We start from the raw sequence: 26,627 nt of genomic DNA, 5'->3' as shown, positions 1-26,627 counted from the left end.
TACAGTGCAGTTCTATTTGTGCTTATTCAAGAGAAACTCCTATTGATTTCAGCAGGGATTACTCTCCAAGGAAGTTCTGATCTCCTGTCAGTCGTTCAAGGGAAAGTAGCGATATATTAGATATAAAATGAAGAATTTAATTACGAGATTGTTTTAAATAAGCTAATCAAAACATATTGCAAAAAATATGAGGCAATGAGGAAGGGGAGGAGGAAGGGGAAGGAAAGGGGAAGAGGAGAGGAAGGATGAACATTTAAGGAGATGAATAAGGAGAAAATAAGGAGTAGAGAATGAAAGAAGGTTGAAGGAGGCTGAGGAAGGTAGGGAGAAGAAAGGGGAAGTGAGAAAGAAGGAAGGAGAAAGAGAAATGTAAAGAATAAGTTAAGCAAAGTAAATAAAGTGTGATGGTATGAAGTAGGATTATTATTATTAATGATTTAGTAAGATATAATATGGTAAGAGTAATATGTGAATGATTATCTTTAAAAGTTTTTTAAATATATTAGAGTGTAATTGCATGTGGATATCTAGTTGTATATACTGTATGTATTTTTTTATTTATGTGCGTTTAAATTAAATAAACATAGTAAAAAAAAGTCAGTGTACTGAAAGATTTTACATACCTTGGCTCAGTCATAAATCGGTATGAAGACTGCACTCAAGAAATCAGAAGATGAGTAGGACTTGGAATGGCAGCTATGAAAGTAGTAGATAACATCCTGAACACCAAAGCCAGGATTATCAGTATCATCATGGATTTTTCCAATTTCTATGCATAGGTGTGAAAGCCAGGGAGTGATGAAAGCGAATAGGAAGAAAATCAACTCCTGTGAAATGTGGTGCAGAAGGAGAGTTCTATGGATAGCATGGATTGCCAAAAAGGGAAATAAATGGATCCAACAGGAAATCAAACCTGAAATCTCACTAAAAGTCAAGACGACTAAACTGAAACATTTATACTTTGGAATATAAGACATAACTTTTTTAAAAAAAAAGACAGCAATTTTTCATAAAGTAGAAAGCAGAAGCAAAGGAGGAAGACCACCTTACAGCTGGGCAGACTCAATCAATGAAGCCACAGCTCTGAGTTTGCAAGACACAAGTAGGGCTGTTGATAAAAAAAAAAAAGGTGATTTGAAGGTCTCTTATTCATAAGGTTGTCATAAGTTGAAATTGACTTTATGACAATTAACAACAAATCAAGGAAGGATTATAGTCTTAGAGAGCAATCCTATCAGAGGTGTGTGTGTGTGTGCTGAAGAGGGTGAAATACCACAAGAGAGCTATGACATCTTCCCATGCCCTGATGGATCTCTGAAGGCACGGTGAGTAGCAGCATAGGTGAGGTATTTTAAATGTCCTTTCCCACTGACTCCAATGGAAGGGAAATTGCTATACAATTCCTAAAGATGGCTATACTAAGGGAATGAAGACTCCACAGATGTGTAGAATCCTGCAGATATTTCACCATTCTTGACACACTAGATTTGGCCCTCACCAGCAAAATAAAATGTGCAAACCTTGCGGGGCAGCGGGGAGCAGAGTTTGAGGGTGTTCAAATTATGAAGGTTCACAGCTTCTCATCACCATCAGAAGCAGAATAAAATAAAAACATACACAAAGTTATTTGTTACATAATCTACACATCTTTCAGAATGCAGCTTTTGTTGGCATCAAATACAAGTTACTGTGGCACAGAATATTGATTTTTTTTCTCCCATTTTAATCATCTACTGCAGCATATACAAAGATCTATTCTCTGGCTTATATCAATGCAAAGGGTATTAGAATCAAGATTTCCTCTCAAGGGCATTACAATCACCTTACAAAACAAAACAGCAGACACTCTGTCTTTCTCTTTTTCCTTGCATCTATTAAAGAAAGAGTTATGGGAGAAGGAAAATGTAAGTGACAAAGCTGAGGCACCCAAATTGCCTCTTTGTTCATTGTACGCCTGGTAACTGATGTTCCATCCTCTCCTAAGCAATTCTAAGAGGAATGAAGATTCACAGAGAGGAAGAAGGCATTTTTATGACCCTTAACAAGGCAGCACAGCAAGATCTGTATTTCTTTCATTCAGACTGTTGGGAAGGGAAATAAGCCAGGCTACACACATAGCATACTAACAGCCAACAACACAGAGACAGATGAGGGTAAATACATACTTCTAATGCCATCCGTCTAGGATTTCTGGCACCATAGCAATCCTATCCTGATGCAATATTTATGTACTGTATGTCAGGTTTGTGCCAGAATGCAAGCAAACTTCATAACTGAGAGCCACTTGTATCATTCACAGGAGCAGAATGACTTGGATAGCCTTGGCTATCCAAATAGCAAGCAAGTTTACTTCAGAGGACTACACTTATTCTTTTGCTGTCTTCTGAAAAACAAACTGGTGAACAGTGTCTTGCCAGGCTGAAGCCTCTGACTGCAACAATTATAACAGGTGAGGAAAACTGATCAAATCTATACACATTAGCTCAAGACCTGACACTTGGAAAGCTCTCATATTAGTTTGGTATATATCCCATTTACTTCTCTAAAGACAGTAATGTTGAGAAAGGAAAAGGAAAAAATGCTTAAAGGTGGAATGAAACATTACAAAAACCATGAGGTTGGCATCCCCATTAAGTTACCACCTTACCTCCATATTATGTAGCTCATCTTATTTCAGAACTGGATACATCACTACAATGCATTTCTCCACCCCAGCTATAGATAGCAGTGTAAACGGCAGACAGAGAAAGAAGTGGGAAACTTGTATAAGATGTGTTGTGCATCTTGTCAGGTTTAGTTCATCTTAAAGGCATCTGTACCACTTTTTCCCTTCTACACAAGACATAAAGCTGATTAGAAGTCTATTGAATGCCTATCTCTAAGCTATGTTTCAATGAACAGAACACACACACTCATTTTAAGACCATTAAAATGAGCTGACTATTTTAAGGAATGTCTGTACACTGTGAAAAAGACTAATGCAGTTATAAATTGTAAATATTTAATTCAAAAAAAATTATGTCCAGTTTGTTGGACCTAGCATTGTAAAGTTTAGAGTAATGAACAAAGAAAGAGAGAATATCAAGCTTGAATATGGAATCAGTCCACTAAGCTTTTGGTACATAGGTGCAAATGCCTTTTATCTATCATAGTTCCCCCCAAAAATGCCTATGTTAGTCTTTGTATATCAAATACTAGACCAGTGAAACCTGTAAAAGATATACAAAATATAATTATTACCAGAGCTATATATTTTCAAACCTTCGAATAAACCACAACAGTGTGTGTTTATGCATGTATATAGACATATGTTATAATTTCAGTGTCAACACTAGTATTGAATTTGCCTCTTCTAAATACAGACTGATATACATCCTATTCCAACACATGCATCTATAAACACATGATCATGCATACAGCATTTTTTTCCTGCTGTTTGCGGGAAAAGTCAGAATATAAAGAACATTTATGTGATTTAAATATAGGAAAAAAGTTTGGGGAGATGAATATTGGCATGTGTTATTCAAAGGAAAAATGCTACGAGCATTAACAAAATATATGTATATATGTACATGCACAAAAAAACATATTGGGGTTGGGAGGAGTCATCCTTTTCTAATTTATAAAAACACTGAAGACTGTAACAATGACCTAAGGATCAAAACTGTTTTTCCTGCAAGTCAAAAACAACAGGGTATTATTGACCAACATACAATTGGTTCTTGTCAGGAACATAGAAAAGAGAGTTCAGAGGAGATATAGTGCATTTGCAACACCACCAAATGCACCTCAACAGAAGTTCAAGAGAGTTCATTCTGAGTTGTTCCTTTCACTACAGGTGGTGCTGAGGGTGACCTGGAGGCCCATCTGGAAGGTAAACGTCTGTTTGCTGGTCGAGCTGGCCGAGAGAAGCCTTTTCCATTTGACTGTTTTGCTGGCACAGAGACCTACAATACAAATGGGGCTGCTTGGGTTAAACAGTCAGAACAAAAACTCTCAAAAAAGCATCCATGGTATTTCAAGAGAATGGCATAATATACACTGGTTAGCCTGACAACAGGTGGCCGTGGCTATTAAAAAGGCCCTGAGAATATTATTTACTGCTGACATAGCAATGTAAAGATGTAATAGGAAAAGAAGTCTTGCATGTGTTGAAGAAATATGTGGTATGTAAGTATGACATAAAATGCCAAAGAGACATGGCCTCTTGTGCTGTCACATGGGTGGGAGTTCTGGTGATGAGGCAGCTCACCATTTCCCAATGCTTCATTTTTCAGAGGCCTGGTGAGAACTGCAATTTGAGGAGGAGGAGGAGAGGTGTCCAGGCAGACCCCTAGCAAATCTACAGTAGCTGCTCCAAAGCAACCCACAGCCATTGGTTTTAGTATACTGCTTTTAAAAAATAAAATAAAATCCAATTCAGTGTCTTGCCATGAGATTGCTCTCCTCACCCTGAGGTCTGTAAAAGAGGAATCTGGCCCTGAGGGTAACCCTGAAATCTGGAATCTTTAGCTGTTGAACATCTGGAATTAATAACTAGAATTTAAATTTGTATATTCAAAGAAAAACGTAAATCTACCATTGTGATGCTGATATGCCATTCTCGAGTGGCAATAACCAGTTAAAACTATTTTAAAAAATCCAATTATTGCATGCACTCTGAATCCAAAAGGCCTCTAGACTCTAAATGCATCTGAGAAAGTAGACTTAAGTCTACAAAAGCTCCTGCTGCCAATTTCTTTCTTTCAGCTAGTCTCAAAGGTGCTGCAAGATCTCTTCATATCTGGACGCCACTGGAGTCCTAAGAGAGTGCTTGAAACCTCCTAACTGCATGCTTCATTGCTACCCTTTCCCCCTGGCTTATCAAGATCGCTATTAGCAAGGACTCATGGAAACCTTCACTCTAGGGGCCTCAAGCTTCAGGTAGGGGAATGCTAAGAATGCTTGGAAGTGTATTTCCCTACAATTCCTGGCACCAAGCATGAAGCCCTACCACCTCAATACTATGCTGCTTGGAAGCAAAGAGGAGACTTTGGAACATTTTGTGGGCTGAACCAGATCCATTTCTCAATAATAATAATAATAATAATAATGCAGTGCGAGCTTTACAGCCACTTTGATTGCTCCTGTAGCAGAAAAGCAAGATATTATTATTATTATTATTATTATTATTTAAAAATAAAAATAGTAACATTTATTTTGATCTCAACCCTCTATGCAAGGCAATCAGGGCAGCGTACAGCCTTAAAATATACATTCCATATCCCTAACCCCCCCCCCCCCCAAAAAAAAACCCACTATTAAAGAGTTTACAATATAAAATATATTTTTAAAAAATAATAAAACATCGGCAACAGTGGCTGCAGCAAAAATCAGGGCCCAACAATTTAGATATTCTTTCTGGTGGCTGGGTATCTATTCTGGGAAGGCCTGCCAGAAGTGATCCGTCTTAACAGCTTTTTTAAAGCTGTTTAAGGTGGTTATGTGACGGATCTCATCTGGCAGGCCGTTCCATAATCTGGCAGTGGTAGCCAAAAATATCCTCCGGGCCGTCGCAGATAGCCTAGTTTTTAAAGGTTGCAGCAGACTCCTCCCAGAGGACCTGAGTGTGTGGATTGTATGGAAGGAGGCGGTCCTGAAGATAGGTTGGGCCCAGCCCATTTAGGGCTTTAAAGGTGATAAGCAACACCTTGTACTGGGCCCGGAAACTAATGAGCAGCCAGTGTAGTGATCTTAAGATCAGTTTTATATGGTCTCTTCTGGTTGTACCTGAGACCAATCTGGCTGCCATATTCTGAACTAGTTGAAGTTTCCGGACCAAGCACGAGAGTAGCCCCATATAAAGTGCAATACAGAAATCCAGACGAGAGGTTACCAGCGTGTGTACCATGATTTCAAGATCCCTGACTTTCAGGAAAGGACACAGCTGGTGTATCAGCCAAAGCTGACTGTTGCATTTACCTAGTTCGTCATCTGAAGCGATGGGTCCAGGAGCACCCCCAGATTGCGAACACAGTCCTTGGAGCAGAATGTGACCCCTTCCAGGACTGGAGTTTGTATCCCAATACCTGGGTTTGGAGCTGCTACCGTGAGTACCTCCGTTTTGTCTGGATTAGGTTTTAATCTGTTTTCCCTCATCCAGTCCATTATTGCTTTAAGACAATCATTGAGAGGAGAGACGCCATCTGAAGTCAAAGCCGAAGACCAAGACATGGAGAAATATATCTAGGCATCATCAGCGCACTGATAACACCCCACCCCATGTGTTATCAATAGCTCCAGCCTTCAAGCAGTCTAAAATGGAAATGGAAGTGAATACGAGAAATCTGGTGTGTAAACTCTTCCATTCTTCAGAATGTATGATTTCAGTATTTACAAAGTCAGTTGTTACAGGGACTGAAATTATTACTCTCCTTTGTTTATGTACCTTTGGGGCTGTACAAACAACCCATAAGGGGTGGCTCTATGCCTCGCCTTGAAGCGCGGTGATGGGGACATGGCAACTGCATGCCATGAACCCAACCTAGTCTGTACACCCTTTGTGAACAATCTGTATCAGTTGCTGCAAATATCATTCACAAACAAAACAGTAATTATGTAGTTAGATCCTATTCATTTTACTACTTGCCTGCATCGTACTATCTTAGGAGATTGTACTGCAAAGATTTTAAGTGGCATATAAAAGTGTCTTGGCTTTATCTAACTGATTTATGACTACAAAGCCATGTAAAACAACACCTGTACAAAGTACTTGAAAAAGTATGAGCACATGCAAAGGCAGACTGTGTTTTGAGTATCTATTGTACAGCCAAATTCAGATTAAGTTAAATTTAGGCCTTTCACCACTTAAGGTTAAACTATGTTACATGCAAAAGCATATAATGGTAGCCTGATTCATCTCCCTAAGGCAACCCTATCATGGGGTTTTCTTGGAAAGATTTGTTCAGAAAGGGTGGCCTTTGCTTTCTTCTGAATCTGAGGGAGTGCGATTTACCCAAGGTCAACCAGTACACTTCCATGGCTGAGTAAGGATTCGAACTCTGGTGTCCAGAGTCACAGTGCTCATACAATCATAGAATCATAGAGTTGGAAGAGACTGCAAGGGCCATCCAGTCCAACCCCCTGCCATGCAGGAAATTTAAATCAAAGCATCCCCGACAGATGGCCATCCAGCCTCTGTTTAAAGACATCTAAGGAAGGAGTCTCCACTACACTCCGAGAGAGTGTGTTCTACTGTCGAACAGCCCTCACTGTCAGGAAGTTCCTCCTAATGTTGAGGTGGAATCTCTTTTCCTGGAGCTTGCATCCATTGCTCCTGGTCCTAGCCTCTGGAGCAGCAGAAAACAAGCAAGCTCCCTCCTCAATGTGACATACCTTCAAGTATTTAAACAGGGCTATCATTTCATCCCTTAACCTTCTCTTCTCCAGGCTAAACATCCCCAGCTCCCTTAGTCGTTCCTCATAAGACATGGTTTCCAGACCCTTTACCATTTTAATTGCCCTCCTTTGGACATGCTCCAGTTTCTCCACATCCTTTTAAAATTGTGGTGACCAGAACTGGACACAGTATTCCAGGTGGGGCCTGACCAGAGCAGAATATAGTGGCACTGTTACTTCTCTTGATCTAGACACTATACTTCTATCGATGCAGCCTAAAATCGCATTGGCCTTGTTAGCTGCCGCATCACACTGAACTCATGTTCAATTTGTGGTCTACTTGGACTCCCAGATCCCATTCACATGTAGTCTCATTCAGCCAGGTGTCCCCCATCCTATATCTGTGCATTTTGTTTTTCCGCCCTAAGTGCAGTACCTTACATTTCTCTGTGTTGAAATTCATTTTGTTAGCTTTGGCCCAGCTTTCTAATCTATTAAGGTCATTCTGCTGAAACCATTACACCACACTGACACTCGTATGCAGTGTGTGATATGTATGTATGTATGCATGCATGCATATACAGTCTAGCTTGGCCCTGTCTAATTTGGCACTAAAAATCTTATGTGCAATATGCCTGGTAGCCTGACTATTGTAGAAGCTCATTTTTCTCCTCAGAAGCCCAGACTTCTGAAAAGGTGATACACTGGAATACAACCAAAGCAATACAGCAAATACACTGCACACTGGGAATCCTCTTTCCTCTCCTCCCACCTGTACCATCACTCCCCTGTCATCCGATGCCACTGTTCCAGACGATTCAGAGTAAATTTTGGAAATAGGCAGGAAAGGCAAGGAAAATGTCAACAGCCCAACTACCACCCCTGAAATGTAAATATGAAGGAAGAGAGTAGAGAGTTGAAAGAAAGGATGGATATTTGACAACTGGAATCAGCCTCATATGCCTATGTCATGTGCAGACCTGTGCCCTGTTTCCTACTGTGCTGCCACCTCCCCTAATCTTCAATGGCTTCTGATAGCAATTTGGCTGTACTGGGTTTTCAGGCCCTAAGACAGGCCTTCACATGAGGCCTTCTGCAAAGGAGAAAATCTCCATAATGATAATTGGTTAATTTATAAATTACTTTTGAAAAAAGAAAAGGATTTTTTTTCTAAAATCGAGAGAAGAATTGGTCATTGAAAATATAATTGTTATTGGTATATGCATTATCAAACAGTACAGATTTTTTTAGAAGACAAAAAGCTGTGACTAGAGAATACCAAGACCAAATTGGACAAATTACAGTGTACCCTTGTTTTACACTGGGGTTTGGTTCCAAGATTCCCCCGTGTATAACAAAATCCGTGTATGCTCAAATCCCATTGAATATAATGACATAGCAAAAAGGTGTCCTTTATAAAAAATGGAAAATCAAGGTTTGATATTTGAAATGTATACTTTTTTTGAACATTTTCAAACCGTGGATGCTTGAATCCGTGTATAAAAAATCAGTGTATAAGAAGGGTCGACTGTACTCAGTTCAGGTAACAAAAAATGTAATATCTAAATTCTATAAGTTATTAATGGAAATCGAAACAGAAGACAAAGTAGTTAAATCAAATATGGTCTTATGTGCTCAAAATATAGGCGAAGTAATAACAATGGACCAATGGGAGAGAGTTTGGAGGAAAATTTAAAGTTTAAGGAACATTTTTATAAATTATTTTGTAGGTGCTTCTTAACACCGGCTAAGATAGCCAAATTCAGAAAAAATCTGCAAGATACATTAGGAAATGTAAAACAATGACAGGCACATTCTACCACATGTGATGGCAATGCCCCAAAGCAAGAAGAATCCTGGGAATTGTGATTTATTATGGCACCAAAGCTCTCTGACAGAGAAGGCTAAGTGTCTCACAAAACTACAAATCCCAGAATCCCAATGTTGAGACATGGCAAAGTGGCATCACACTGGCTTATTTCTGCAGTGTGGATGCAGCCTATGTGCTTCTTCAAGCTGCCTGGAAGGAAGGAGAGATAAAAATATGAATTTTTAAAAAGTGAATGGCCAAGATCCTGTATCAGGAGATGTATGGGTATTATGGCCCGTTACAAACGGGCAACCTAGTACGCGACGAGCACGTACTAGGGTTAGAAAGGGGCGTCACTTCTTGATGCCCCTAACCCTACAATGGACCCAGTCCGTACAAAATGGTGGCGCCCTATACAGATTGGCGCCGCCATGATTATGTCACCACTGCGCCGCCTCCAAATGAGGCAGCACGGTTGTGACGTCGCCACACGAGGGCACCTACAGCACCCTTTCCGCGGCGCGAGAAGGAGCTCCGAAACGGAGCTCCTTCTGCGGTTTGCGTCACTGGCGCAGCCTTTAGACAGCTGCGCCAGGGACGCAAGGGAGAAAGGGGCCGAGCGGCCCCTTTCTCCTCCTCCCCACTGCCATCGGGTGTCCTTGGGGCATGAAGCCCCAAGGACACCCCTTTCCAGGCTGCGGGGAAGTGATCTTTTGCTGCTTCCCCGCGGCCTGGAAAGTGGAGGATTGGGGCCTCAGAGGCTGCTGTTGTGTCAGCTGAGGCTCCGATACAGCGGGGAAAGGGCCGGTTACAGGCCTCCCAAAGGGGCGGTCTGTAACACGCCTATGTCGACTTGCAACATCTCTCATTGCTCTCCCTACCACCGCAAAAGCCCACATGTAAGCAGTGCAGCCTTCCCCTTTCTGTGTTGTTGGAGAACAGGGACATCAGCATGTACATGTTCAGACCTTTTTTCATGACTACTGTTCCAGCATATCCAGCAACAGAAAAAGAGCAGAATGTCCCTTCGTATCTCCCTGCTCTTCCATAACACAGCAATAGCCATGTTGGGAGGACTGCAGATAAGCTCTGGGGGAGCAATGATTCACTAATATGGTGCCAACTGATGATCATTTTAAAATGATTACCTCAGGAATCTGTTTCTCCTTGCCATATTTGGTGTAAAGTCCAATGGGCTTGACTGTCTTCTGCAGCTCCTGCTTTCCTTGGTCAGTCTGAAGCATTTCAAAATAATGGCTCAATTTTTCACAGCCACCCTCAGTAAATTCAGCTTTTGATGGCACCCACTGCTCTTGATGGAACTTTGAGTTCCACAAGGAGGCCGATCTCTCATAGTTCTTCAGAAGCTTTTCAACAACACCATAGTTGGACCGAGAATCAGCTGATCGTGGGCGACCAGACAAATTACTTGGCCTCCAGTCATGCTCATGAAGCATATGATGGTAGCCACTGAGAAGCCCATTCAGTTGCTTTTGTTGCTCTGTTGTTTTGACATTTTTCCTGGGTTTGCATGGCTTTTCTTCTTTCTTGGAAGACAGTCTGGGATTCAGAACACCTGCTGACTCTTCATTTTGTGTTCTGCAGGGCTGACCATCTTGCAGGAGACAATGAGGTTTGGGATCCCCAGGTGGTACTGAAAGCATCTGGTTCGGTTGCAGGCACTTTTGACCTTTATCTGTATGAAACACAGTTCTGTTGAACTCATCAATTTTTGCTTCCAGCGTTTCATTGCGCTGAGTTTTTCCAGTTCCATATCCAGAATCCCCTAGGGTGTCACATGCAGGGGTGTAAATGTCCCTGGCATAATGTACACTGTTTTGCAATTGAGGATGCTGTTTTGAAGGCCCCATGTTCCCGTCAGAACAGCTTTTCTGGACAGAGTGTGGAGAAGAGTCATTCTGAGCACAACTCCCAACCCTGCTTGCATCACAGGACCATGTGTTGTGACATAATCCTGACAGAGACTTGCATTCAAGGGATGGATCTGTGTTCTCTGTGGGTTCTGTGCCTGCAGGGGTATTAGCAACACTCAGGGACACTGGAGCATCACACTGCTTGGACAAAAAGGGATGACTAAATACATTTCCATCCTGATCATCTTGGATCTTACAGCTGCTCTGGTACCCTATATCTCTGACAAATGCTTCAGAAACGTGGGACAAAGAGCTTGTCAAATGCCGAGAAGTGCTTCTAGGAGGAACAGGAGGTGCTTCTTTTGTTTGCCAGGGGGAAAAGGCACTTTTATCCAGCCCAGCAAGAGCACTGGATGGATTCTCCTTCAAGCTCCTGTTGTTGCCCATCAAATTCTTATTATTATTTTGTTCCTCTGTTTCAATTAAAATTGAAGCTGGTTGTGGATCACTTTTATGCACATGGTTCATCTCTTTTGTTTTAATTGGTGTGACTTCTGTTTCTTCAGATTCTCCCAGGAAAGGAAACAACTTCTTTCTGGCATAGACAAGAAAGAAAAACATGGAAGAGATAACTAGTAATGTTATATTGTTTCTCCTCTCTCCTCTAATCAGCCCTGCAACCATATGTAATATTGGTATACCTCAGTTAATGACGTGGATGTGTTTCTTAGCATTACTTCTTTCATAGAAAATTTGCTATCAGAGGCAGAAATAACATGGAAAGAATAGAGGCAGGTTCCTACACCATAAAAAAGAAGAGCAGTTCAGCATGTTTCATGCTGCCAGGTAAGCCCTACATAAGTAGAGCACACCCACATTTTATGCAAGTGTATCGTACGTGGCTTTTAGGATACGTTGAAAGCCACGCTGGAAGAGCCCGTTGTGTGCCCGTTAGTAATAATGGGGTGTGCGCCATTGCCAGGCACACAGGCGTGAGCCCCATTTACTTCCTATGGGGCTTCAGCATACGCTGATTTTCCCTTATGCAGACGGATCCAGAATGGATCCCCACGTAAGGGGAGGGCACACTATAAACCAAAATGTTCTGAACCTTCTAGAAACCACTTGAAAACACTTTTTAAATTCAATCAAGGGATTCCACCACCACCCCTTTCAACAGCCTCTACTTTTCTTATAATTTTCATTTTGATGATCCATGGCGGGTTACAGACGGGCAAAAAGGGGTGTGTTCATGACGTCATGAAGGTGTAGCCTTTAGACGGGCCTTACCTGAATGCCGCCATGAACGCGCCGCCTGCACGCCCCAAGCGGGAAGAAGCGGCATTAAAAAGGTGCCGCTTTTTCCTGCTTCTTTTTGATAAGCGGCGTACGTGCGCATCTCCGTATGTAAGCCGCTGCACCGATACGCCAGAATTGTTACGCCGCTAATTTAAGTTGCCCATTTAAAAGCTCCGTGTCTGCTGCGTCACATAATGAGTCGGGGTCCTGGGACATGCGCGGTTTGCAGTCAGGCTTTAATTGCAGCGTCAGATGCCAGGCAGCTGTGGAAGCTGCGGCACAGCTGCACTCTATTTTAATGCTCGTAACCCTAACCCTAGAGTAACATGTACGCATGCGCTGCTAGAATTGTGGAAAGTTTGGAATTTAAAGTGAACCCCTACACACATTCCTGCGCCATTTTCACCTAACAATAAAAAAACACTAAAACTTTAAATATTTACATATGTACAAGGGAGGTGATGGGGGATGGCAGGGGGACAGCAGTGGCAGTGGTGGCAGCTGTGGCTGTGCATTGCAGATTCAGCAAGAGCACGGGGACCAAAGGAGAGGAGGCATCCATGATGCCAGTGAGACTGGCAACGTACAAGCGGACAAGGATGCCATCACCAGCTGGCAGGAGGCCACCTTTGTAGGGCGGGGGAAAAAGTTTAAAGGGGCCTGGGCGCTTTAAATGTGCACATACGCTTTCTGCCGCCGGTGCTGACCGCCGCAGCTGCGCAGCTGCGCATCCGCCAGCCGGCAAAAGAAAAAAAAAGCTGCGTTTTTGGCCGCCCGTGCGGAAGCTGCCTCTCTCTTTGCATCGTCCTGCAAGGTGGCGGTATGGAAGCTGCGGGTAAGAAACGGCCCCAGGTGAGGCGTCTTCACTACCCCCAGTGTGGAAGCCCCATCCACCTTAGCCACGCCCCCGGGGCGGGCGGTCTGGAGGCTCCATATTCAGGTGAAGACACCTTCAAGACGTCTTCCCCTTCCCGTCTGTAGCCCATCCATGTTTTTATAACATGGTGGGGTTTGCTGGTGAGGCAGGCTTATCTGCTTTCCTCTCTTCTCTGTTAGTTGTTCATGCAAGTTAAGAAAGGGATACTAGAGGCAGTTGCTGTTTACGTTGCCTGTTGTGCGTAAGGACACACAGCTACTGTAAGAGTGACCAGAGAAGAATCCCATTCTTTCCAGGCTGGAACTTTATTACATTTTTTACTTCAAGAAAGCTTCTGCATCCTGACACAGAAATTCTGTGTTCTTCCAGCCCTCCTTCACCATTTTCCCAGTGCTTGTACTACTAAAAATATTCCAACTAGACAAGGACAAAGAAGAAAAGGCAAGGCTTAATGGGCACAAAACAACTTTGTAAAAAAAAAGCTTCTTTGACAGAGGTCTTGTGAACTGAGGTATGCCAGTACTTGGAGGAGTACAAGTTCTCTATTTTATTCATTGATAAGAGCAGTTCCAAACCATTACAATATCACTGAGAAGTGCAACGTCATTCAAGACAGCAATTATTCTAAAATTTACTCTAACACACCATGCATCCTGAGAGTAACTGATAAACTGAAAAAAACAATGGTACGTAATTGTTTTTAAGTCTCTTACAAGGCTCTCTCTGGCCCTTAAAATGTGTTGGACTACAATGTTCATCAGACATCACTGCAGTCTAACACATCAGATGGATACCCGGTTGGGAAAGGTTGTTTTAAAGGAACTATACTAAGATCCCACCAGCACCTCCTGGGAAAGCAGCCTAACTTCTGCCTAACCTGGCTGATGAATGCTGTTTTTTATATTTTTTTATAAAATATCATTTCAGGGGGGAGAATTTTAATCAGATGCATCAATAAATAGCCTCTGTTAGATTATAGAGCTACTGCCCAGTACCTTGTAAACCAAATCTTCTGTCCATTCTGTGGGCAGGTTATGGTGAAGGCAGGAGGACGACCAGTTTAATTGGCCCATGTAGACATGCCCTGAGTAGGGAAAACTACCAGGCAGCTGAACAAAAAGTTATAGTACATCTCGTATTCATTTTTTAAAAAAACTTTATAGTGAAGCCATTGGGCTATCCATTGCACTGGGTCATGTCTGTAAAAATGTTTTCCTTCCTGTCACATGTTAAGTAAAGTGGTTAGGAGAAAAGAGCAAGTGGCCAGGATAGTGGCAAGAAAATGCCACAACATCCTGATGGGAGGTGGATGAAAAGAAAGATTATATTATTTATTAAAATAGTTATCTCATAAGCTCTCACAGTGGCTTACAAATAATATTAAAACAAGATAAATATTGTTTAAAACTATTGCAATAATTTAAATAAGCTAAAAGCATATTAAACATTGTAGTGAGTTACAAAAAGATTTTAAAGGATTTGACTGCTCCAACACAAACTCCAGAAATAATCTAGTTTGAGACTGCTTTAACTGCCCTGGCTTAATGCTAGGGAATTCTAAGAACTGTACTTTTGTGAGACATTTAGCTTTCTCTGTCAGAGAGCTCTGGTGCCACAATAAACTACAATTCTCAGGATTCCCTAGCATTGAGCCAGGGCAGTTAAAGCAGTCTCAAACCAGATTATTTCTGCAGTGTGTTTTGGACCACTGTTTTTAAAACTGTGAACAACAGGATTTCAAAGGAAGTATCTTTTATGTGTTGCAAATGGATGTTAAATTTCTCAGACTTTGAGAATTTCCCAGCAGCCACATGGCCAGGAGGAGGAGGTGCAAGCCTGCAAGTCATACCCCTCCATACCATCTGAACTGAGAACAGCAGGTATATGACTAACATCTTCAACATTTTTCTCCTGTATGTTTTTTAACATCTTGCCTGATTAAGAAGCCAGTGGAGCTTTGAAAGCTTGTAACATGTATATCATGCATTTTGGTTGGCCAATAAAGATATCACTATTTGGTGGATTTTTGATGTTATTGGGTTTGCTATATGGCCAATACAGCTACTCCTGGATGTTTTATGAACAACAGGATTTGGGATGATGAATGAGGCCCAAAAGCCACTGTTGGTACACATTTCAGATAAACCATGGTGGTATCCAGACCAGCGCAAAGCGCCGGCCTGGATACATGCTAGGGTTGCCTCGGAGCGTCCTTTACAGATGCCCCACAACCCTAGCACATAACCGCGGCGTTGTAATGGCGGTGCCCTGTCTACATGGGCGCCACCATTACAACGTCACGGCTGCGCTGCAGCCAAACAGCGCGGCGCGGACATGACATCCTGGCACCGCTGCTGGGCACTTCTGGCACCCTTTCAGCGGTGCCAGAAGGAGCTCCATTTTGGAGCTCCTTCCACCTTGCGTATCGCTGGCGTGGCCTTTAAACAGCTGTGCCAGCGATACAGAGAGAAAGGGGCCCCCTTTCTCCCTTTCCCTACCACTGTCGGGGTGTCCTTGGGGCATGAAGCCCCAAGGACACCCCTTTCCAGGCTGTGGGGAAGCGGCATTTTGCTGCTTACCTGAGGCCAGGAAAAGCGGCGGATCAGGGCCTCTGGGGCTGCCGCTGTGGCAGCTGAAGCCCCGATCCGTCAAGGAAAGGGGTGGGTCCAGGCCTATATGTATCCTGCCTATATTTGTTAAAATCCAAGTTTTCATCTGGTGCCTAAATGAAATTAGTGTTGGTGTCAGTCGGGCCTCCAGGAGGAGGGCATTCCAAATTGGGGTTGAGATCCAGCTGACAAGGCTTTTTCCTATATCCCAACGCAGTGTATTGACCTCACTGGTGGGACACAGAGGAGGGCCTGCCCAGCAGACCTCAATCCTTGGACATACACATATGGGTGAAATACCCAGAACACTGCTGAGGGCATTTTAGTGATGCCACTGTCGGTACACATTTCAGATAAACTATATTTGTTAAAATTGGGCCAATCTTATATTAACTTACCATAGTCACTAACAATTTGTCTGAGCATTTTCTTCTTTTCTTTGTTCTTAAAAAAAAGAGCTCAGCTGACACACATGGGAGTAGGAGTGATGTTCTTCCCTGCCTCCTGGCTGCATTCCTTGGAGTGACAGAGTACTCCCAGGAATGATGCCACATTCCTGTGATGGGGAGCCACACCCAAGTCTGAGATTATAGGAATGGGGGGAAAAAAACTTGCAAAAATGGGACCCTTCATTCCACATATTCCAAATGTAAAATTTCTGACATAGTTTTACCTTCTGTTGTTTGACTTCTTACGGATTTCTTCTTGGTAGCTGCACAGGTCCTCACTCACTTTAGCAAGTTCTTTAAGAGCCTTTGTAAAATTAAAAAGGTGTGGGTTTAGAGAAGTTAAGTTCTTTTTACATTGTTGAAAAGCTGTGAACACATGTATGACATACTCTGATATTCTATATAGAGGATGTTAACAATAGTGTACAGGTTGAGTCTCCCTTATCCAAAATGTTTGAGACCAGAAGTGTTTTGGATTCTAAATTTCTTTGGATGTTGGAATATTTGTATATTCCAAATGAGATATCATGGAGATGGGACTCAAGTCTAAACATGAAATTCATTTCACTTTTGTATATACCTTATGCACATAGCCCAAAGGTAATATTATACACAATATTTTTAATAATTTTGTGCATGAAACAAAGTTTGTGTACATTGAATCATCAGAAAGCCACCCTATCTTCAGCCACCCACAAGAATAATTTTGGATTTTAGAATATTTTGAATTTTCGAATTCAGAATAAGGGAGATTCAACTTGTACTTCATCAAGATAATTGAGATACAGATCTAATACAGCTGCTAATTTCTGTTAAAGGCAGTGTTTTCTTATATATGTGACTTTGAGCCTGTACAGACCCTGCAAGCGAACTAGGGCTCAGGTAGGGATGAGCACTCACACACTCAAAACCCTACTTGCACAGCCCAGGGGCCATCTTGGCATGCGCCTGTCCATACAGTGCACACCATGATGACGTCCCTCATGCAGAGTGCCCAAACAGTGCTGTGCATGAGGGGCAGCATAATGCCACACTGGAGCACTTATAGCATCCCTTCTATGGCGCAAATAGGAGCAGCATTTCGCGGCTGCTTTTTAAACCAGGTTGGGGTCATGGTGTGCAGTTGCTGCATCCCTAACCCAGCACTTCCAGGGGTGGCATAGAGCCGCCTCTTACCAGGTTGTATGTACAGCCCCTTTATTATTCTATTTAGTCTATTTCTTATATGCCTTTATTATTCTATTTCAATGTCAGCCCCCTTACAAACAATACAAATTACTGAAATAGTGAATACATAATTTTTTTAAACAAAAGCAGCACCTGCCATAATGTGTTTTGCCTTTCAGGAGGCAAATTCATGGGTGCAGATGACTTCATCCTTTCCTCCTCCTCTTTCTGAAAGTCATTTTCTCTCTCCACTGCTAAAATGGTTTTGTGTGGCAGGGGAACTAACACAAGCATTAATAAATGCAAACACATATCTGTTTGTTAACCAGAAACTGTAATGAGGATTCCTAGTAATCCATGGTTATGAAGATGGCTGGGTTACCTTAATCATGGTTTACATAAATTCCAGGTAATGGAAAACAATTATTAATGTCAAGAAAGGAATAATGAAAGGAAATTGTTGCAGACAGAACAGAAGCAGGGGATAGAGAGCGTACACACACAAGGCAGCCTCCCATTTTACTGATAATAGTTTTCAGTGTTTTGTCTACACCAGGACAATGGTTGCGGGAAAGGTTCTGTTATCAAATATATTTGGCAAGCAGAAGAGTGGAGAAGCCTGCTTTAGTTGACAAATTATTGCATCCTTATTATTTAGGGGGAGCTATTTTGGATACAGAGGAGAGGGTGATGTTCATTCCATGTGTCTGTAATTAGCATCAAGTCAGGCTGACCTGATCTTGTTACCTTTCAGATGCCTTGGAACATACTCAGATATGGTGAATGCATCAAGTCTATAGATATTAAGCAGCCAATAACACTAATTTGTTATCATTTTGATGGTTGAAAGCTGGGTTTCCTCTGCCCTCAATGAAATGCCAATTCCAATATAAACAGCATGAGTGTACTCACAATATTGAGGTCCTGAGTGTAATTTTTGGTTGTTTTCATGCCTGGGCAATCTTTGGATTCTTTGCAGCTCCCAGAGGCAAGATGATCTTTTGCAGAAACATGATTTCTCCTCTTGTTTCTTGTGTCCTTGTTTTCCTTTTCTGCTTTGCTAGGCAAACTTTCTTTGGCTGGTGCAGAACTGTTGCTTTCTGGGGTTTTACTCCATTCTGAAGTGGGGGAATGAGACTGTAGTGGTGCCTTGCAATGAATAGCCTTATTCTCAAATGCATTCATATTGCTCTCACGCCTTAATTTTACCTCCTGGTAAAGCTGGAAAGAAAACAAAAGCCCTCCTATTAAACTACACTGAGCTTACAAAGCTGATAAACAAAGGGTGATATTTATTTCCACTCAGAATTTGTGTCATTGGACCCTTAAAGTTTGGAATCCATTCACTGTATGAAATATCTGGAGTTTGTTTTTAGAAAGAGCTGTCAAACCAATGGCTGTGGCATTTTAAAATCTTTTTCACAAGATTCAAGGGGTATACTGTATTATGATTTTTAAAATGCTGTGGTTGTATTTTTACCATAAACGCAGATGACCGTATAGCTCTTGCATGCTAGGACACGGCCTAGAAAACCATACTAGCTCCCAACTCATAGGCAGCTGTTAATTGGTTCAAAAACCAATTGTGTGCCACCATGGAGGATGATAATTAGCAGGGGAATATTAACTCTGTGGTTCAGAATACACAGAATCTAGGAAACAGAGTGAAAGAGTCTTAGGGACCACATTGCTCAAGCTGGCAAGTGTTTGGGGGTGAATTAGAACAGAAGGCTCACTTAAATTTTTATTATGTAAGAGTAAAAATTATCTGCCCTCAAAAGAACCCAAACTAGATACATGGATACGGATCCAGACTCACCTTCGAACTGCAAAGATGCAGTCCCAGATCAATGACTTACTTGAGTATTGTTGGTCTGCCCCATCTGAAAGCTGGTAATTTGCCATATTTGTGCATCAGAAGTTATCAAATCATTCAATTAAACCTGATGTCAAAATTATGGCAAAATTATGCTTCCTAATTAGAATTTTATTGCACTTTTCAGAGGTTCCAACTTTCAGAGAGTCAGTGGAATCTACTGTACCTGCAAGCATGTTAATTAACACAAACATCTAGGATGAATGTGCAAAACAAATAATCCTGTGCATTGGTACCATTCACTCACAACTGTGTTATGAGAACACAAGAAGTAAATAAACGAAACATGCTGTTGACTGGATTTGTGTGAAGGCTGGCAGATGAGAGCCGAGTGGTATAAATACAATCTGTGTCTAGGCTCTGGCATGTTGTTTATTGTAATCCCTTTGCTACTGAATGTCATCAATAAATATAGCAAGGCTGAGCCAAAATAATGTGTTCTGTCCTTGTGCCACTTCCCTCTAGATGCAGGACACTGCTTTTCATTGAAGTGGGAATTGTGAGGCCTTCCAGATTGAACTACAATCTCCAGCCTTCCTCACCATTTGTTATGCAGCCTAGGGTTGCTGGCAGTTGTAGTTCAGTAACATCTGCAGACCCATAAGGTTCCCACTCCTGATTTACATGTTAATAAACCAGATTGCTCCTCATTTTTCTCAGGATGCCATGTCCATAAAGGTACAGGTGCACTGTGTACTTTTTGTAAATTAAGCCTGCACTGCTACTCTCTAACATGTGAGTCTGCTCAAGGCCAAGGACACCACATATTTTGCCAAGAGCCTTCAACAGCCATTTGCTGACATCGATATTACATTAGCATTGACAAAAGCATCATGGCTTCATAGTCATGTCCTAAGCTCTGGTGGTTTCTAATCAATTTTTATATAAGAAAAGGTGCCTTAAATGCACTTCACTGACACCTGCTGTCATTGTATGTGCACATTATCCTTGTCACTAAAAAGGAAGAAAGGTGAATATTAAGTACAGGAGGATGCAAAACAGAATTGTGTTTAGATATTTAAAAATATCTCAGAAACTAGGGATTGTCAATCATCAGATCAATTGAGTGCAAAAATCAATGGCTATGTATGGAAGGATGGATAATGATACATATTTACAAACCCTACTGAATAATAAGAGCAGTTTAACAATGGAAGGAAACAGCCTACAAAGGTTGAAAAAGTTCTTTCCAAATATAAAGAGCAATATGTCAGGTTACAACTACAACACCTCAGCCAGGTGATACAACTAATGGTAGATCCACCATATTATTAAAAAAAAAAAGCCTTGGCTGTAACCAGAGGCACTGCCAGTAAAATGCAAAATGGATCTGCCTCAGCAAGTGGAAAGCTACTCCTAGGCCCGTTACAAACGGGCCTAAAAGTGTGCACTCTGCGCGTGCTAGGGTTAGAAAGGGGTGTCCTTTCCGGACGCCCCTAACCCTAGCACGCGCGGAGCGCGCACAAAATGGCGGCAGCCATTGCACATGGCCACCGCCATTACAACGTTACAACCGCGCTGCCTCTATACGGGGCGGAGCGGACGTGACATTGTCACGCCGCACCAGGGCGCATAGTGCGTCCTTCCCCGGCCGCAAAAGGAGCTCCGAAACAGAGCTCCTTTTGCCGTTTGCGCCGCTGAGCGCAGCCTTCAGACGGCTGCGCCCAGTGACGCAGAGGAGAAAGGGGCCAAGCGGCCCCTTTCTCCTCCTCCCCACCGCCACGGGGTGTCCTTGGGGCTTGAAGCCCCAAGGACACCCCTTTCCAGGCTGCGGGGAAGGGGCCTTTTGCCACTTCTCCGCAGCCTGGAAAGCGGCGGATCGGGGCCTCAGCGGCTGCCACTCTAGCCACTGAGGCCCCGATCTGGCTGGGAAAGGGGCGGGTGCAGGCGCCACTTTTCGGCAGTCTGTAACTCGCCCTAGTTAGAATAGATAGTACAAGTCTAGATGGCTCAATTAACTGATGCAGTATAAAGCAATCCTGCTTCAGAATATGGACTTGATCAGAACAGGATTGTACCTACACAAAGAGCAAAATAAAAATTTAGCCCCAATATGAATTTTGCTCTCTCCCCACAAAATTTTTTCTTCGTTTCCCAAATTTCTAGCATTGCAGAGAATGGAAACAGTTCATGTCTAGAATTCTTACATTGGCTGTGTTCAAATTCTCTAGGTGACCTTGCCTGCCCTTTTCTTTAATTTCCTAAATTGTATTAATGAATGCTCAACTGAAGTTTTAAATTACTCAAATGCTAGAAATTTGGGGACTGGTGGAAAATTTCACCTGAGGAAGCAGAATTCTTGTTTGTCGCCCCACATAGCTACACTCCTGGATCATAACAGGTGATTCTTTCCAACAACAACAATATGACTCTGTGGAAAACTCTATGAAGCCTTGACCTTGCTTAACATGTTATCATTACATTAGCTTTTATACCACTGGCAGCCAAAATAATAAACCCTCCAACATTTCACAGATTAAAACAACGGGATATGTTTCCAAGCAACATGAGAATGTGGTCAAGATGGCAAAAGTTATTAAAGAGGAAGAAAACCCAAGCTAGGAGAGGCTGCAGCAGTTTGCTTTTGCCTGAGCCTATTGGGAGGGGCACAATTCCACCTCGTTCACTCCTCACTTCTGTGTTTACTGAGTGTAAACATCTTCTGCACTTTGAACTCAGTTACTGCAATTGGACTAAGCTGAACACAAAGGGGGAAATGGGAGGAGAAAGAGATGGGACATTTTAAAAGCTGAAAAACTGGGTAAGAGTGGGTTATTAAGGACTTTTCCTTGCCAAATCAGGACAGTTGGAGGGTATGAAATAATCCAGAATACCTCTTCTATTTTCTTCTGCATGACTTTCCATTGACATTCCCACTCTTTCCTCTCATTGTCAAAACGCTCCAGTAATTCCATCTTCTCTTTATTCCAGTCCCTCTCAGTTGTGCTCTCCAGCTGGGTATGTAGGGCCATGGCTGCAGCGGTTCAACTGAGTCTTCCCTGAATCTTCCTTGGGGTAGGGAAGTGGTTAAACCAGGATGAATGTTACTTCCTTTCGGTACCACCTTTTCTGTTGTGGTGATGGTGGGGAGAAAAAGAGAACAGAAGAAAAACTGAGAAATCACCGTATGTCTTTTGCACTAAATACTGATTTCAGACTATTGCTTTTTAAAAAGGAAAGTCCCAACACAATACATCTGCATCTACACTGCAGTTAATGCAGTTTGACACTGCATTAACTGCCACAGCTGAATGCTATGAAATTTTGGGATTTGTAGTTTTGTGAGTTATTTAGTGAGAGAGCTCTGGTGCCACACTGCAAAGAGGAAATTCAAAATCTAATCACAGACTATCTGTACAACACACCCTCAATTTCAATGCATTTACTTCTTTACTGATCTGTTAGACAACCTACTAAAGGCAATTAATAATAATAAATGAATGAAATAAATGTTTGCTGTAGCACTCACAAAATGTGTTTACAAGATTTATTTTAAAATGCACAGTACTACCTCTGGGGGGGAGGTTGAAAATGGTACGCTAAAGATGCTGATATTTTATATTTCTGGTGATTTTGCAAAACCATACACTGTTTTGGAAAGATATGTTGCATACTTTCAAAGACAAAACAGGAGCTTCATAATGAGATTTGCACAGTTTAATTAATGAAGAAGTACAAGATATCAGTCAATAATTTATAACCAACTACAAGGATGCTTATCATACAAAAGGGAGTGCCATAAAAGACCATCTGTAGACGATTGGCACAAAACACTTTGGAATATGATATGAGAAAATTAATTACCACACCAATATTAAGACAAGGTTCAGTGATGAAGCTACAATTAGCTTTATAGATGCCTGGGAAAGCATATACTACACTGGAATTTAAATCATCCGTACAAAAATATGCATCTACAGATTTTGAATGCTGGAAAATATTTTATAAGTAAGAACAGCTGATAGACTTAACATACATTGCATTTGTTTTTTTAAAATTGTAATTGAAACTTTACTTTCCCCTTTTATATTTTAAATATCGTTTAAAAAATAAAACTACCATATGCAAAAAAAGGTGTAATAAGATAACCAGTGACCTATGCGGCCATTATTTTGCTAAGCAGCAGTAAAAAGCAACCTGCATATATAAAAAACAAACATGCATATAAATAACAGGCAGAGAGTATTCATGAAAATAAGATGTACGTGGTCATCTTCAGGATCACAATATCCAGTCCTGTAGAGTAATGCAGGACTGCTACAGATTGCTGAGCCATCTCTGTCCCTCCTGAACTGCTGGACTGTTGAAACTAAAACTTTGACACCTTTGCAAAGCCTAAGACACTGCTCACGTCCTACTTGCTCAGTTTGTTGACAAGACAGCCCTAGTGAATCTAAAGATAGCAGGTTTGCTAATCAAGATGATTTTACACTGACACAATCTTTCTGTCCACCCTCTTTTTCCAATAGGTAAATATAAATACTGTACACATACAAGCTACTCTACAACAGTAGTGGGCTAAATTCATTTTTTGATATCTTTGGAGTTTATCAGGCAAGGGAAATTGGAAGTATAATCCAATGGCAATCTGAATGCAATCCTGGGGTTTAATGTTATTGCGTGATAGACTGCCACATGCAATTTCGGGCAATGGCATGCATTTTTCGGGCAATGGGAAGTCAGTTTAAATGCAATTCCAATTCACATAAATTCGTTGAAATAGCGAATTCACATGAATGCATTCTAAGTCAAACCAATTCTGATGGCGTATTGGTTTATTTCTAGCAGAATTACTTTTGGTAACTGTTAATAGTGGTTGAAGAGAACTAATTAAAGTATTATAATTAGACAGTATTTCAGAGTCCAAGTTAGCATCTGCTATTGTGAAAGAAAGCCGCTTGATTGATTCACTAGAAAGAAACTTAGTGAGGGTATCAGACAGTTGAGGGGACCATTTAACTCGGGTTAAACTGATATCGTTAGTGAAAATTGAGATCTTATCAAGAGGCAGGGTAACATTGTCATAGAATTTTAAGCACAGGAGGGCTGGAAAATGGTCGCTGTCAGGTCTGCTAACAATAGAAAACTTAGAAATGTGGGATATTAAATTTAGAGAGACCCCTACATAATCAAGAACCGATGGTCTGGCACCGACCCAATGGGTAAATTCGGCTGGGTGGTCATCCTTAAAACTACCATTCATGATAATCAGATTTAGTTCATTGAAGGTGCGAGCCAAACAAAGACCCTTGAAATCACAAAACATATCTTTAGATTTATGACACATTGTCGGGGGAATAACTGTAGGGGAAGGTGGTTGGCAATTGTATTTTGCGTACAGAGACACATCATCAGCACCAATTCTAGCATTGAAATCCCCTGCAACAATGAGGTTAGCTGTTGGAGCTTCAAACATCAAATCTTTAACAAAAGAATTAAGCTTGTTCCATACACTTTCTATCTTAGCACGGCCTTGAAGTAATGCGTTCTGGCCCCACTTTCTTTTCATTCGAAATTAAGAGAAATTCCTCCTATGTGATAAGCTCCACTGTCTTTCTTCATGAATCCCAACGGTCCACCCACTTGTATTAAATGTACAAAGCAGAGTGGAAAATCAAGATTTTTTAACAGTTAGACTTTAATGCATCTGCTTTAGGTGCTCACTGTAGTTTAGGAATACATGCAGGACAAACCAAATTCCATCACTGCTTCTGGCACCCAGAGCTTGGGAATGTTATATTTTAACTACAGCTCCCAGAATCCCCTGGCTAGCATGGACAAGCAAGCTGCAGGATTATGAAAGTCATAGATCATGAAAGCTGTACTTCCCATGTTCAAAAGTATTTTTTTCATAGTTTTCAAGAATCCTGCTTTATTCAGTGGCAACTGGGGGGAGGGGGGTAGTTGTTGATTTTTTAAAAAAAACCTCTTTAGTTGATCTTACTAATTCTTTCTCTTCTTTATTGCTTCACCCCAAAATTGGCACCGTTTGTTTGTTATCAAGTGAAATGCACATTTTTGATATCATTTTGATCATTAGAAATGGGAATGTTCTTAAATATTGTTCTCAAATAGTAGTGGATGTTGGTTGTGCACCCTTTTGAATTTTCTCTATCTCCTTCTTTTTCTTTTAGGCTATAAGGTAATTAGTAACAGAGGTAGGCAACTGTTGGAACTTAGGGGGCTGCATTGGCTTCCCAGGAGACCTTCTCTTCTGCCAAAAAAAGGAAGGAAGGAAGGAGGTGAGAAGGAAGAAAAAAAATTTCCCCCTCTTAATGTCCCCCAACACCTGCTAGAGTGGGTGTGATGCTTTTTTATTTTTTATAATAGGAAGTGATCTAGAAGTCATTGCCAGGTTACTTGCTGTTTCTTTTTAAAAGACTCTCTTTAGCCTAAAATGGTCCAGGGGCATCAAACATGGTGAAATTGCCCCCCCCACACACACACACCCAAGACCATTTTAGAATTTTAAAAGAAGTTATAATCCCGCTCCCCACATTGATATCCCCCAGGGGTCCACAAAAACTGCTCTAGGGCTGCATGCAGCCTGTGAGTCACACTGCCTATCCCTGATAGAGGCCGGTTACAAACCGGCACTTGGGATGTCCGCAGGACGTCCCATTTTAAAAAGGGGGCATCTCTTCTAGACGCCCCTGGCTCTAGTACGGACTCTGTCTGTACAATATGGTGCCGGCCGTTCCACACGGCTGGCGCCATCTTTACGTATCGGACGCTGTGCGTCCGAACGTGTTGCGGCGCCTGTGACATCACGAGTGCGCCAGCGGCGCCTCGCGACGTCACAGAGGTGCTGCAGAAAGAAGCTCCATTTTGGAGCTTCTTTTTTGCTCCGCAAAGGAGCCGCGCGGTGTGGCTGCGACGGCTCCCTTACGGAGCAAGCGGCGGCGGCGGCAGACCGCCTCAAAGCGGCAGTCTATAACCCGCCTTAGACTATTTGTTCAATACTAGCCCAATATTGCCAACTCTTACAGAAGTGGCTCTCCAGAGTTCTGGCCAGGATACTTTCCTAGCTTTCCCAAACCCAGATGAAAACAGCTGTATCCAGGGTGGCATAGCAGAATGTAATTTTTAAAAGCACAATAAAATATGGAAAAAAAATGGATAGACTCCCAATCATTCTAACCACTGAAAGCCACTGAATAATATACCTGTCCAACATAGCAATCACCTCCTTCTCTCTCCAGTTCTCTTCCCGGCCTGTCATTGGACTCTGAAGCTCCAAATGGCTTGGTCTTTTTTCCCTTCTCAGTTTTGCTCCAAAAAGACTCTCC

The 26,627-nt window shown here is 41.9% G+C and overlaps 1 protein-coding gene across 3 annotated transcripts; it reads right to left on the bottom strand.

The window, feature by feature from the left end:
* Positions 1–1,053: 1,053 nt before the first annotated feature.
* KIAA0408 (KIAA0408 ortholog) lies at positions 1,054–26,627 on the bottom strand. 3 transcript variants are annotated; one of them, XM_089530416.1, is made up of 6 exons: positions 26,505–26,627; positions 22,173–22,407; positions 18,375–18,683; positions 16,520–16,599; positions 10,336–11,656; positions 1,057–3,947 (listed from the first exon to the last, which is right to left on the bottom strand). In XM_089530416.1, exons 2-6 carry the CDS (start codon positions 22,308–22,310, stop codon positions 3,801–3,803), a joined length of 1,995 nt encoding a protein of 664 aa, XP_089386542.1. In that variant the 5' UTR covers positions 22,311–22,407; positions 26,505–26,627; the 3' UTR covers positions 1,057–3,800. The 3 variants fall into 3 exon arrangements, with proteins under 3 accessions (XP_089386545.1, XP_089386542.1, XP_089386543.1); XM_089530417.1 differs by lacking the exon at positions 26,505–26,627 and adding an exon at positions 23,512–23,639; XM_089530419.1 differs by lacking the exon at positions 26,505–26,627 and having other exon boundaries at positions 1,054–3,947; positions 18,375–18,580; positions 22,173–22,305.

This window comes from Sceloporus occidentalis, unplaced genomic scaffold (genome assembly GCF_023333645.1).
Source record: "Sceloporus occidentalis isolate IW3139 unplaced genomic scaffold, rSceOcc1.0.p SCAF_6, whole genome shotgun sequence".
Lineage (NCBI taxonomy): Eukaryota > Metazoa > Chordata > Lepidosauria > Squamata > Phrynosomatidae > Sceloporus > Sceloporus occidentalis.
The sequence above is the reverse complement of the archived record's forward strand: the minus strand, read 5'-3'. Positions and strand labels throughout refer to the sequence as shown.